We start from the raw sequence: 13,942 nt of genomic DNA, 5'->3' as shown, positions 1-13,942 counted from the left end.
CTTCCTGACTTGGACATTATTTTTCCCTTTTAGAGATGTGTGGAACACACAAGTACATGTATATTCCATATAACTCTTTGGAGTCTTCCATATTTTGGGTGTTTAAGTGTCGACAGCCCTGCCTTAATTGATTTAGTATGTTTTCTCTCACATTACAACACACACACACACACACACATACACAAACACACAACACATGCACACGCAGACACACAAACACTCACAAAATGAGTGTGAATCTTGTTTACTCCAAAAATACATCCTTTGCCTTGCTATGACTTAAGGGCCTCAGACACACAGGGTGTGGATATGTTTTTACAGTAGGCCTTTGGATCACTTTGGATGCTGTACTTATGCAGTACAGTGCAGTGACTTTCAAACATTTCATCTTTTCATTCTAATAATCATTTACGGGTGTGTTGTAAGCTGTATATAGAGGAAACATTTGTAGAACAGATCTTGTGCTGAGTGCATTGCGCAACCCTGCAAGCTGTCTCAGCTCTTAACTGTGAAGCTGATATTGTAGGCGCATATTGTTTTGGCCAATATTTGATTTGGCCAAGCAGGCATTCCCAGTTCTGCAATGGTCTAGTGTTCTCTGGCCAGAGATTAGCATAGTACTATTAGTAGTTTTCTCGTAGAGCGATAAAGTGGTGTACTGGTTCACGCATCCACACTCCTGCATTTTTTTTTCACAGCAATTTATAGCACAGCAAAGCCACTTGGACATGCTCTAGTATGTAGTACTTCTCAGTTTGGGATAGCTAACTCATGGATCCTTAAGAAACCTTCAGATGTTTTCTGTTCATGAAATATGAAAATTTTATGCCAAAGATATTTGAATATTTGAGCCATTTAGGTGGTTCAGCTATCAACTTTTCTGAACTTTGTATTAAGCTAGCTGTGCTCTAAGTTAGATAATTGCAAAAAAAAGAAGTGAATCAGAAGTATCTGCATAGATTGCAGTGATTGCTACTGTAGGTTGAGTCAACTGTGATAGTGATGTTTTGCAAGAGGAAAACCTAGTTCTACACTTGAAGAATAGTGGATGCAAGTTATTAGTGACAGCATTCCGTTCTATGTTGCTTTGACACATTTCACATCGCTTCAATCCGATTTCTCACATTGCTCCTGTATGGGATCCGCCCTGCCCCCATACATACTGTACATGCAGCTTTACAGTGTGAGTACATTCTATTCTTCCATGGTCATTCATCGTAAAACAACTGACCAGTGACTACCCCTTGACCATTCCCGTCCCTTCCCTTCCCCTTGTCAGGCTCCACAGAGCAGCTTTCCAGTCCATAATAAACAATACGTATAGTTCTCCCTTGCTTCGTGTAATTGTGGTCAGATATTGTCATGTTACCTTTTATCACAAGCACCTGACCAGTGGTTACCCATTGACCATTCCTCTTTGACCATTCCCCTTTCCCTTCCTGTCCCCTGGTCAAACTCCGTGGAGGAGCATCCCAGTTCATGATATTTATATACATTAGTTCTCCCTAGCTTTGTGTATCGTGGTCAAACATTGCCTGATGTACAGGCTTGTGATGGTATTCTCTGCATGATGACCACTGTTATGTGGAAACCCAACAGATCCTCCCCCCTCCTATTCCCCCCATTCTTGTTCCCCTCCAACCCCCCCCCCCCCCCACCCCCATATTGAACATATATTTCATGCTTCCATAGAACCCAGCATGAGGAATGATCCAAACCGTACAAGGCACCTTACAACAACAAAATGAAGCTTCAACCAACCTTTGTATGTGAATGGCTACAATGTACAGTGTAGCTTTCATCCACTACTATGGACTTTCTCAAGCCAGGACGATTCCCTCCAGTCAAATATAAAAGATAGTTGAAGCTTAATAATTTTTTTGTGTTCTCCCGACAAGTGAAAGTTTTCTCTATCAGTACAGATACCTGGGTGCAGGAAATGTGTGATCATTAGTAGTGACCTCCTGCTTTAATAGTGAGCAAGATTGTATGTTGAGTGTCCAGAACAACATTCATCCAAGGTGACTTTGCTCTAGCAAGTTGCAAACTGTCGTAGAGTAGTTGGCCGCCTGGTTTGCCATCAGTTTACATGTATCTCTTTTAAAGACAACACAGAGAAAGACTAAATTGCATCTAAATGGTAACCTGTAGCAGACATAATTTTGTTTTTAATAGAAAAAAAAATCTTTAGAATTTAGATTATGCACATAATTCATAGATACATGTAAAAGTGTGTAGATTGTTGTCTCGAATTTAACAAATGTTTACATGACAGTCCATGTAGTAATATCACAACGATGAGTTTATGTACCCGTGACTTATACATGTATGTGTATGTAAATTTCATGCTGGGACATTTTGTTCCTTTTTTCCATGAACATTAAAGTTAGTGCTACCAAAGTAAATATTGATGTAAATATTACACTATTAATCAAAGTTATACCAGTCCAGCTATATAGTAGATAAAAATGCCTTGGGGGTTGGTGTTTCATTGTCTAGCATTCTTAGAAATATTTTAGATCAGATTAGTAGAATAAGAGTCTAACATGACGAGTAGATTTCCATGCTGCATGATATAAATTTTGGTACTGGAAACAAGACTAATAAATTGTTTTGCAGCATGAATGCCATGGACAACGTGGTATGGGTTGATTTTAGGGTGTGTGTGTTGTTGATTGTTTTACTCATCCACTATATAACACATAATTTAGTCACCATTTTGCATTTTGAACTTGGGGGGAATTTCATGAAACTGCATTGTAATTCAGTAGCCTCCATTTCCAAGGACATTGTGTTGGTCTGCAATGTATGTTTATAGCTCCACAAAGAATACAAAAAATTGTACATGTACATGCACATCAAATTACGATTGTATCCTATGTTTATGTAGCCCTTGGTATTTGTGGTGTCATGGGAGCAGTATACATGTACCTTTTGAAGAGCTTATATACCACATTTTTACCACCACAAAATATTTATTTATGATATGGTAGAGAAAAGCTATATCATCACCATGTCCTGTAATCTGAACACATACCATATTACACAGATATTGCCTGTTTAGAGGTGTAATATAACACTTAACATCCCTGTGGGAGTTATATTCACCCATTGAGAGATTATATTTTCCCAAAGCACACAGCACTGAGAGATAATATTACATATCATAAAAATACAAAAATTATAAAATACAGCTCCCAAGGGACTGTCAAGTGTTGTATAACAATCATTGACAAGACAATATGTGTTACGTTACATGTTTATGGTCTACATAAATGTGCATTATTCTTTCGTTCTAGCCCTGTCAGCAGCTGGTCAAATTATGTTAACCTGACGCGACCTCACTGCGGGCGATATAACAGTTTTGATCCTTGCTTCATTAGTCACATGATTGCTTTCTGACCAAACACTGAGCAGTATTTATGTACAAGTAGGCCATTTGATATATAGAAATATAGTATATAAAGAAATATATTTATAGATACAAGATGCAGGTCATCAAAATGTGTGTGTCTTTCTCTGTGCTCAGCATGACATTTTACTCCCTCCTCCTGCATTCATATGTGTTCCTGTCTTTTTATTCCTACTCATCCTCTCTTAATGACCCTGTTTTTTTTTCCCCTTTTTGTTTTTCCTTTCTACATGGGTTAAATGTGAAATGCTAACAATTGTTAATGATTTGTCTGTTTCGCTTTTGTGTGTTTTCCCTTCGCCGTTTCATGTCTAATCTTCAGTCTCATTATACCTTTTTCTCATTCCTCTGAGTGTATATGCTCTGTTTTCTGACGTTTTTTTTCTTTTTTACAGTGTCATGTGTGTTATTGTTTTGATGTGTACATACAGTTGTACATACATAAACACAAACAAACACAAAAACACATGTATTCTCATCTTTCTCTTTGCCATGACCTGCACATGATCTCATAAATGTAGTCAAACTGATATGCCACATTTACCTGTACTATTACAGGTTTTATTTTTACTACTGGGCTGCATGTAAATGGGTATCTTTTCTTTCTTTTTTTAGTTCACTCTTACACTGATGCATAAACTTTCGCAGAACTGTAGCCAATATTTTAGCGCACAAATGTTGAGAGGATTTTTTGAGCATGGGCACTGTTTCTACAGCAGACAACTGCGCATATATATTTGTTGTCGTGATTAGCAAGGGAGAGATGCATATTCTTATCTTGTAAGTAAAGATTAGATTATATATATAATATATATGCCTTAGATGCAATTAACAGGTATGTATACACTTATTCAAAGACAGAATAGCCACCAGTAGGATACAAAATTTGGAATTACACCAGGTCTTCTTCATAAAGAAAAAAAAAAATCGGATGTGAGAAAATGAAAGGTAAGATTATCAACGGAAAAAGGGTGATCGCACATGGAAAAGCAGTTTCAACAAGAGTGTTATTTGATAGGATTTATAAGATAAATGCTCTTCACAAAAAAAAATTGTTTTGTTGATACTTGATTCAATACAATTTACTGCCCATGGCAGTATTGTAGAAATAACAAATTAAACATGTGTGTACATTCCTGCTCGTGCCACGCCCCCTTTTATACTTGCCTTCATTCTAGACCTATAAATACATCTGAATGACAACAATAAGTGAATGCGTTAAGATCAAATCACCTTCCTTGACTCTGACATAGGTCCAGCTCCCGGGCATGAAGTGGGTGGACGGACACCGACAGCTCTTCAATGTCACCCTCAAGGCAGCCTCATCCGTTCACCCTCAGGTGAGTCATGTAACACCCAGCAGGGGAGGGTGATGAAAGCTACAACACCTTGGAGAAAGTTGTGCTTGACAATTGAATTAAGCAAGAACTTTTGGAAGCCTTTTGACCTACTTCTTTGCAGTAGAAATCTGGCCACTACTGTAAAAGTGGAAATTTTCGCTATGTTGAAGTTTTCGCGCATTTCATGCAACCAGAAGCTAGCGTGAAAATAAAAGCACGCAAATTTTTTCGCTTACTATATTTTCCAGTAGTTGATGTCTTGATTCCATGGAATTAAAAACTAGTGAAACACTTCTTAACCGTCCCAAACCCGAAAATTAGTAGCGCGAAAATATCCACTTTTACAGTACTCTTTTTCCTTTCACCCATCAGCACAATCCACTGGTGTGCATGAAGGCCTCATGTGTACAATATAACATTACCTGGGAGGATGAATAGCTACCAGTAGAGTACCTTCTTTCATATTGTAGTAAGTACTAAACATGCCTTAAATTCAGAGTGAACCTAGATATTATTTTTATCCATGTCCAGTTGCCATCCATTTCGTCTAGGTAAAGTTAAACCTCAAGCAGCAAAGACATCTCCGGATTTTTGTTGAGTGTCTTGGAACCAACATTGTATAATTTACATGTACATGGGTTGACCCAGGTACTTACGGGTAAGTTACTTGGTAAGTTTAACTTGTGACACAGAATGTCTTCAAAGGCTTCTTCTACCCAAACTTGCCCACTTCTCTCCCCCCCCCCCCCTCTTCCTTCCATGCCCCCTCCCCCCCCCCCCCATCACAGGATCCCTGTGTGGACCGCTTCCTCAACCTGTGCCATGCCGTGGAGCAAGGGAGCATCCCCCGCTCCATCGGGGACCAGAACATGGAGATGGAATTGGTCAACAGCACCAGCAACCTGTGCCACGCCACGGCCGAGCCGCTGGTCAAGTTCCTCCACATCGTCATGGACAAGATCATCCTGATGATGGTCAAGGCGCCCATCATCAACGGTTGCATCTGTGAGTGGACCGAAGAATCTCTTTTTCTCCCCCCTTCCAAGTCTCATGCTCTCTTAGAACATTGACCACCTTAATGGGATGGTATAGTATTGGTTGAGAAGAGGATTCATCTTTTAACTTTAAGGAAGATACTTAGAAACTACTTTATCAAATGTTGAAAAGAGCATACAAAATCTAAGGGGAATTCAATGTTTATTTGATGAAAATCAGTTTTAGAATACCTGAGATGTCCAAAAATGAAATAAAATAAAGTTATCGTAATAAAAGGTGGGTCCCACCTTTTATTGATATCAATTTGTTTGGATATCTCAGCCATTTCAAAACCAATTATCATCAAATTCACTTTGAATTCTTCTTAGAATTTTATGCTCTTTCATTTTTCATAAGTGGTTTCTTACTATCTCACAAAGAAAGGTTGGAAACCTGTGTGTCCAATCTTCGTTTTGTCATGGGGAGTTACAAGGTGTGACCCAGATGCTGCTGGTAGACTTAGTCGATGCACTGTTGTGGTGTCATCAGCAACATGTCTGATCACAGTATTATCTAATTCTACAACAGTGAACATGGGTCAGGTCTGCTTTGAGACCATGGCGGATATCGTTGACCGCCTGCACGTCTTGCTGGACAATCGACTGGACAATCATGGACGTAACTCCCTCCTGGCGTCTTTCGTCCACTACGTCTTCAGACCCCCAGATGCGGACGATGATTCGCTGGTAGCAGGTAAGACACATGGCTCCCAAGTCTTTATTGGTTATGTACATGTATAAACCCCCCCTCCCCCCCCCCCCCCCAACAGTCCCTAAGCTTCTTCCCAAATCAATTTGTTTGTCTTTGATCTTTCCTCAAAAGATACAAATTCACAATTATCTTCCAGGGTAAGACCAGGCGTCCACTAGGGCGCGGACAAGACGCGGACAAGCCCCGGAATGCAAATTTGGTATTCCGCACTCCTTCGGGAACCTGTCCGCACGTTCCTGAACGTGTCCGCTCACTGTCCTAAACATGTCCGGGCGTTTCCGCACCTTCGGGAGAGAGAAAAATTTCCGCGTCCAAATTTTGATCGAGACCAAAATTTGGACGCGGAAATGAACTTCCTGACACCTTCGGCGACTTGTCCTGACGATGTCCTGAGGATGTCCCGCTTGTCCGGAACCCTTCCGCTCCTTCCGCACACGCTCCGGAAAGAATCCCGCGGTGTGGGGAAGCTTTCCGAATGAAAGCGGAAGACACCAGGAATGTTTTAGGACAGCGCGGAGCCGATGCGGATCTATATATGCAAGTGTCCGGAACCTATGCGGAAATTTTGTGATCGAGACACGAAAATGTCGACACTTTCCGCGACCGTCATGCCAATGAAACGCAAAATGAGCAAGAAGGGAGGCGAGGCCCCCATGCAAATATCTCCATCACAGGCACACCTTTCGTCTGGTGATGAAGAACAGGTATATCTAAAGAATTTCCGGTCCCAGAAGGCAAAGAAGAAGGTAGTAGAGACTGTGCCAAAAGCAACCAGAAAGAAGTGAAATCAGCCCCCTAATTTCCTAGTAAGTTTGTTTTGATTTGATCTTTTCAGAAATTATTTTTCATCTGAGTGACTTTCCTGGTTCCTATTACTTACTATAGTACATTTTCCTTTATGTGGTTTTCGTATTTTATTTGCAAACGAACTATGTTGTCCCATGTGACAGCCCAGCTGAAAATCACAAAAGTAGGTGGAAGTGCACTCAGAAAAAGAAAGCATAGAATTTTTGGCTAAATGTTAATGTATTATATAAACATGAACAAGTTGTTATTCATACGTAAATGCTTTCTAATGATACAACATATTAGAACAAAAGACAAATTCATCACACTAAAAAGCATGAATTCAATTGCAAAGATATACCTGTGGTCTCATTACAATGTAATATTTTTGAAGCCCAAAATAACAATGAAAGCTAAAGATGATGGAGGAAAATGAAGAATTTTCTGTCACTTCAAAATTCAAGTGAAATGAGAGAAAAAGCAATAAATCATGAACTCGAAAAAGTGTTAAATTTCTGTCTTTCTTTTGTTTTTGCTGAGTGTATATATTTAAGTGCACATTAAGCATCACAAATCATTTCAGAAATATTCTTTACCTATCATTTCAGAAATATTCTTTACCTGAATGATTTTCGTAGTTGTTATTACCTAATAATTTTTCTTCTCTTTTTGTTTTAGTTGCAAATAAACTCGATTGTCCAATTTGACAGCCCAGCTGAACCCCCCCCCCAAAAAAAGTAAATTAAAGTAGGTTAAAAATATTTCCCCATTTTTACAATTCACTGACAATAGGCTAGTAAGCTCTAAGCATGAAAAAAAAATTCTCGGACTTAAAAATGTTCAAAAGTGATCGAAATAAGAGAGGGTTAGAGATGCACAAGGGTAAAAATCAGAGAAAGAAACACAAATTTAATGATTAGGATCATTTTGGCATGCTCTATACAGAAGTATCAGACAAAACATGTATATACTTCACGATGGATAAAGCACAGGTCTAAAAAAAAAGGGAATAAAGAATATATATATATAAGTAACAAAACTGCAACAAAGTTCATGCTGTATTCACCAACGCTTTATTTCTTGTGAAGAAATAAACCGTTGGTGAATACAGCATGAACTTTGTTGCAGTTTTGTTACTTATCTTTTTATCTTGCCCAAACGTGGACTACCTCATCAACATGATTACATATACATATATATATATATATATATATATATGATATACATAAATATATATGGTTCAAAAAGTTTGCGAATATTATCCATGTGACTGTAGGCAGAGAAAAAATTGTTCTCCCAGATGAGACATATCAAAAAAAAAAAAAAATGAGTCGTCAGCCGACATGCAGACAATCCTATTCTTCGACTATCGGTGGTCACATTCTATTATCAAATAATATTGACCAATCATATTAATATAATATCAGCCGCTACTGCGGAAGCACAACAAGGAGCATCAATGACGGCTAGCAGTCAAATGAGGAAAAGTCAAAGTCAGCGCCAAATTTATACCTTTCCATTTTCCTGGTATTGTCCGCAGTTTGTCCGCATGCCTAACTTGTGTTGTCCGGAAGGCATCCTGATTGTCCGCGTTCATTCCTGGTGTAATCCTAGATGTTTCCGCGCTGCCCGGCTACGATTAGCATATTCTGAGGTATTTCGCGCTCTTCCGGAGTGATTCCTAGGAATGTCCGCAGTCAGTCCGCGGACAGTCCGCGGACAGTCCGCGGACAGTCCTAGGAATGTCCCAGGACAAGCCGATTCACAAAGTTATTCCGCGTCTGTCGCGGACAGGATGCCGAAATAACAAAATTTGCTTCCGCAACCCTTCCGGAGCCTGTCCGCGCCCAAGTGGACGTCCGCCCTAAAGCATTTACACATGTTGAAAATGTGTTGGCTTGACATTGCTGCAAATCAATATTACAATAGATCATTGAATTTGGTAAAGCCATGAGATAAACCAATAAATTATGGAAGTGATTGTCAAAAAAAATAAAATGATTGTTATAACTGTGTTGATAGAATAGAAAATGACTGTGAAGATTTGGTGTTGATAATGGTGATGATAATTATGGTGGTAAGGATGATAATGTTGATAGTGATAATGATACTAGCCAGTGGTTATCAATGAGGACAATCGATAATCACGAACAAGATCACTTATATAGAAAAGTCTGCAGCGTTTCTTCCTGGTGGAAGTTTCAACCCAGATTCCTTTGCCTTGACCACAGGATTAGCATCTGGCACGCCCACCCAATCCATGAACTTCAGTAACTACGGCACCGTGGCGCGGTCCAACAGCCTGAACTTTAAGCACCGGCCGAGCCTGAGGAACTCCAGTGCCAGTCTCAGCATTCCCCCCTCGCCGGAGGACGATATGGACGCCATCCTGCACAACCGCTTCGGCAGCGAGCGGCAGGGGTCGGCCCGGTCGCCCAACCGGTCAGTGACCGGCATGGGCAACGTCCCCGTGATCGGGCTCGGAGGGAGAGTCCCTCCAAGAAAGGTGAGATTTAACTGGCTGTGTCAGTGCGATTCCATTCTGTTTTCAAGTTTGCTTTGAGAAATGTACTACACTCAAACAAACCAAATCAAACTTGGACCTGACATAAGATTTGTTTTCCTTCTGTCCTTCACCTCCCATCCAAACATTATGGCCTGAATACCCAAAGGGAGTTTAAATCAAATCCATGGTTTAGATTTAGTCCGTGGACCAAAAACAAACATGAAATAGGCATACCCTTCACATGTACATATCAGCACATGTTCATTAATTGTGATAATTCAGAAAATATTTCTTCTCAGGGTATTATCTCATTTGGAGGACATTCAATGCCTTTTGATTCATTTTTATCTAAATACATTTATCTACAGATGATCTCTATCCATCTTTTCTTTGACATTTGACAATCTTGATATGTATTCCTTTTATTCATATCCACTTGTTTATGTTTTCAGTTACAGCTGATTATAAATTCCTTTCATTCATAACCACCTGTTTATGTTTTCAATTACAGCTGGTTATAAATTCCTTTTATTCATAACCACCTGTTTGCATCTTTGATCACAGCTGGTTATAAATTCCTTTCTTGCATATCCACTTGTTTATGTATTCAATCACAGCTGGATATTTAATTCCTTTCATTCATATCCACCTGTTTGTGTTTTCAATTACAGCTGGTTATGAATTCCTTTCATTCTCATCCACCTGTTTGTGTTTTCAATCACAGCTGGTTCATGAGGAACTGACCCTTCAGTTTGTGGTGTCCAATGGCAAGGCCAAGGAAAAGGCTCTCAACAGGGCCTGGTTCTTCTTCGAACTCATCGTGAGTTCACCGATGGTCAAGAGTTGTGCATTTACATGGAGAATTTTCTCCATTGGACGTATGGGTCCCGCATTTAGTGTCCCCAATCACTTCTAAAATTGGGGACACATTATGTTTATGCGAAGTATCTCAAATATATATTCAATCTGTTAAGAATGCTGTAATGTTGTCGCATGGATTGACTAGATGTCATTAGGGTTACTGAAGTGACAACAAGACCATGCAAATATTCATGTACGTTTTCTTGTATGGTGTACAAATATATGTTCAACTCTGTAGATGTTAGTGAGAATCTCAGCAGAAATTGTTCCAGGTGGACTAGTGTGATTTTTATAAAAACAGTGATAAATAGAAACTTGTCATTACATGAGAGGTAGCTGGTAGGTAACATACATTTGTTAACACAAAACTGGAAATATAGAAATGATGACACTTTTTTCAGAGCACATTTTCTTTCAAAATGTTTTGTTTCTGTAAATTTTTATTCATTAGTTACAACAATTGTCTTTTAGATTCTTTCTGAATCACTGTTTTTTCTTCTGAAGCAAATATATTATTTCTCCATGTTAATAGAATTGTATTTGGCCTGTTCCCCCAACCTCCAATTCATGTTATATTTTGTATACAGGATAGATGCCAAGTTTGTAGAAATTTGTGTTTTTGTGGCTCATTTTGTGAAAATGACATGCCTACAAATGGGTAACATGAACTACAAATGATATTTGTTTTCCAGGTAAAGAGCATGGCGCAACACCTGGCAGACTGCGAGAGGCTCGATTCCTATCGCAAGATGAGATTCACCGACAGCTTCTGCAACGACATCAACTCCGTGGTTACCATGGTAACCACTGAGATCATCGCGAGATACAACAAGGTGTGTCAAAATTGACTGATGACAACTTCTAAGTAGTGCATTTATCTTTCCCACTTAAGGTATATTGATTGATCCTAATCCTGATTTTCGTTTACATTTGCTGCGGGTGTCCCAGTTTCTGGGGTAGGCAGCAGGTGGTTAAAATGTTTTTAGAGAACCTACCGATTACACTCCCTCCAACTTTGTTTTGTGGGTCAACACGAGTCGGGTTTCATATTTTCATGTCAGCCGTGATACATTCGGACCAAGTCTTCCTTGGTCTCCCGCATCCTCTGGAGCTGGGAATTATTATGCTCGTGACTGATCTATGCGTAGTACATGTCGAGTACTCGAAGGTTGGCTGCTTTCAGCTCAGTCATGAGGAAAACCTGCTATTGAAATCTTTTTAAGAAGACTTGTCGACTTTTTGAAACATCTGTGATCTAACTGTTATTTAAAAGGGATACTGAAAAGAATGTCATACCGTGGTATAGATGACCGACACATAAACGGTAGTATTGACTCTGTCATAGAATGTTAAGAACATTATTTTAGTACTCTGACATACTCTTAATAGTGTGGCAGTGTGCTCAATGGGGATGTAATTTGAATCAGTTGCACTGGCAGTAAATTTTGTTTATAAACATTTGTCTTGAGTGTGAATCATTTTTGTTAAATATTCATATGTATCATTGATGATTCTCTGTTAGAAGGGGGTTTTAGTGACATATTAGATAAGACTCATGACTTTCCAGCGGAGGACCCGAGTTGGAATACAGTCCAGTGCTTACATCCTTGGACAATTATGTTTTTACCCACAATGTCCTTCTCGACCCTGATGTATAAATGGGTACCTGGCAATGCTAGGGTAATAGTAATGGCAGGGCCCTCTGGTAGAACAGTGTCAGCACTGAAGATGCTATCCTGAAGTAAGGAGACCATGTTGTATTATCAGTAATATTCATATTTGATCTCGATTTTTTTTTGAAGGAAAAAAAGGCATCAAGTGTTTCTTGTGATTAATACTGAACTAGATCAGTTTGTCATTTGATAAAGTTACAAACTGAGTTGGTGTTGATGATTCCTGTCTAAAGATTGGCCTCTTTTTGATCTCATTTTCTGTGGATGTTTATTTTCCAGGAGGTAAAGGCAATCCAGCTCCTCAATGCCAGCCTAGCCTTCTTCATCCAGGATCTTCTGACCCTCATGGACCGAGGCTTTGTGCTCACGCTCCTCCACAACTACGTCAAGCAGGTACTGTAAACATTTTTATGCCTCCGCCAACGAAGTGGCCGGAGGCATTATGTTTTCGGGTCGTCCGTCCGTCCGTCCATCCGTCCGTATGTACATGTGTACGTCCGTCCGTACGTACAGTACAAAGGTACGTCCGTCCCATTTTGTTTTTGTCAATATCTCAAGAACCGTGTGGTGGTTTTACATCAAACTTGGTATGAGGGTATATCCTGGGGGGATAATACTTTGTTTGGATTTTAGGGTCACGAGGTAAAAGGTCAAAGGTCACAGGTTATTTTGTGAAAAAAAAGGTTGAAAATTCATGTTTTTCTCCATATCTCGCAAATGGTTCAAGGTATCTGCATGGAACTTAGTATATATGCTTGTTCCAATGGGCAGTGATTATCTAGGGAAGTTGGGGGTCATGGATCAAAGGTCAGGGGGTCAAAGGTCAAGGTCAACTCAAAATATCACTACTTTCCTTATGTTTATGCAATGCCTGAAGGTTTTTTTTTTTTTAAAACTTGATGTATACATGTATTACCCAATATATATTCTGTGGGAAGTTTCTTGCCAAAAGGTCAAAGGTCAAGTGAAAGTGCTGAATTGCACTTTTTCCATCATATCTCAAAAGTAACTCAAGGTATCATCATGAAACTTACATATTTATGCATGTTCAACCTAACAGTAAATCTCTTTGGAACTGTGAGGTCAAAGGTCAAAGGCCAGGTTTAGATAATGCTATTTTCCCATTTGATACTGAAATTATACTTTCTCTCAATACCTTGAAAATTACTCAATGCATAAACTTATAAAAGGGTCAAAAGTCAAGTAAAAATCATCAGTTCCCCAAATACAACTCTGTACCTGCACTCTGACATTTTAATCATTCATCCAATTGAACCTAGTTCTAGGAAAGTGAACATTCAGCACATTTGTGTCAAACCTGTCATTTTAATATTTTGCCAATTGTGTGAAACTGTCATCACACATTGTCAAGACATTGTACTATAGACCTATTAGGAGAACCATGCATTATGGCGGAGGCATATCAGTCGCCGTAGCGATATATCTAGTTTACTTTTGCATGATTACACTTTCGAGCTGAGCAGCTCAAAAACATACATGCAGCTTCTATCATTTGTGCAGCTTAATTACTTACTCATATGTATTCATCCAGTTCACAAAAAAAGATTAATTATTTGGTATGTCATTTCCGTGCATGAAAATCGATGTACTAATTCAC

General features: G+C 39.2%; 1 protein-coding gene across 1 annotated transcript in view; it reads left to right on the top strand.

Annotated features, from left to right (window-relative positions):
* The window catches only part of LOC139718953 (dedicator of cytokinesis protein 7-like), a 49,611-nt gene that overhangs the window by 15,370 nt on the left and 20,299 nt on the right, over positions 1 to 13,942 (top strand). Inside the window, exons 17-23 of the mRNA XM_071630399.1 lie at positions 4,666 to 4,752; positions 5,541 to 5,757; positions 6,316 to 6,510; positions 9,516 to 9,790; positions 10,515 to 10,610; positions 11,344 to 11,484; positions 12,604 to 12,717. Coding sequence (XP_071486500.1) covers positions 4,666 to 4,752; positions 5,541 to 5,757; positions 6,316 to 6,510; positions 9,516 to 9,790; positions 10,515 to 10,610; positions 11,344 to 11,484; positions 12,604 to 12,717 — 1,125 coding nt within the window. The remainder of the gene's footprint in view (positions 1 to 4,665; positions 4,753 to 5,540; positions 5,758 to 6,315; positions 6,511 to 9,515; positions 9,791 to 10,514; positions 10,611 to 11,343; positions 11,485 to 12,603; positions 12,718 to 13,942) is intronic.

Source organism: Diadema antillarum, unplaced genomic scaffold (genome assembly GCF_040938485.1).
Source record: "Diadema antillarum isolate AM-2024a unplaced genomic scaffold, OU_Dant_1.0 scf00000103, whole genome shotgun sequence".
Lineage (NCBI taxonomy): Eukaryota > Metazoa > Echinodermata > Echinoidea > Diadematoida > Diadematidae > Diadema > Diadema antillarum.
This window is presented reverse-complemented; position numbering and strand designations above follow the sequence as displayed.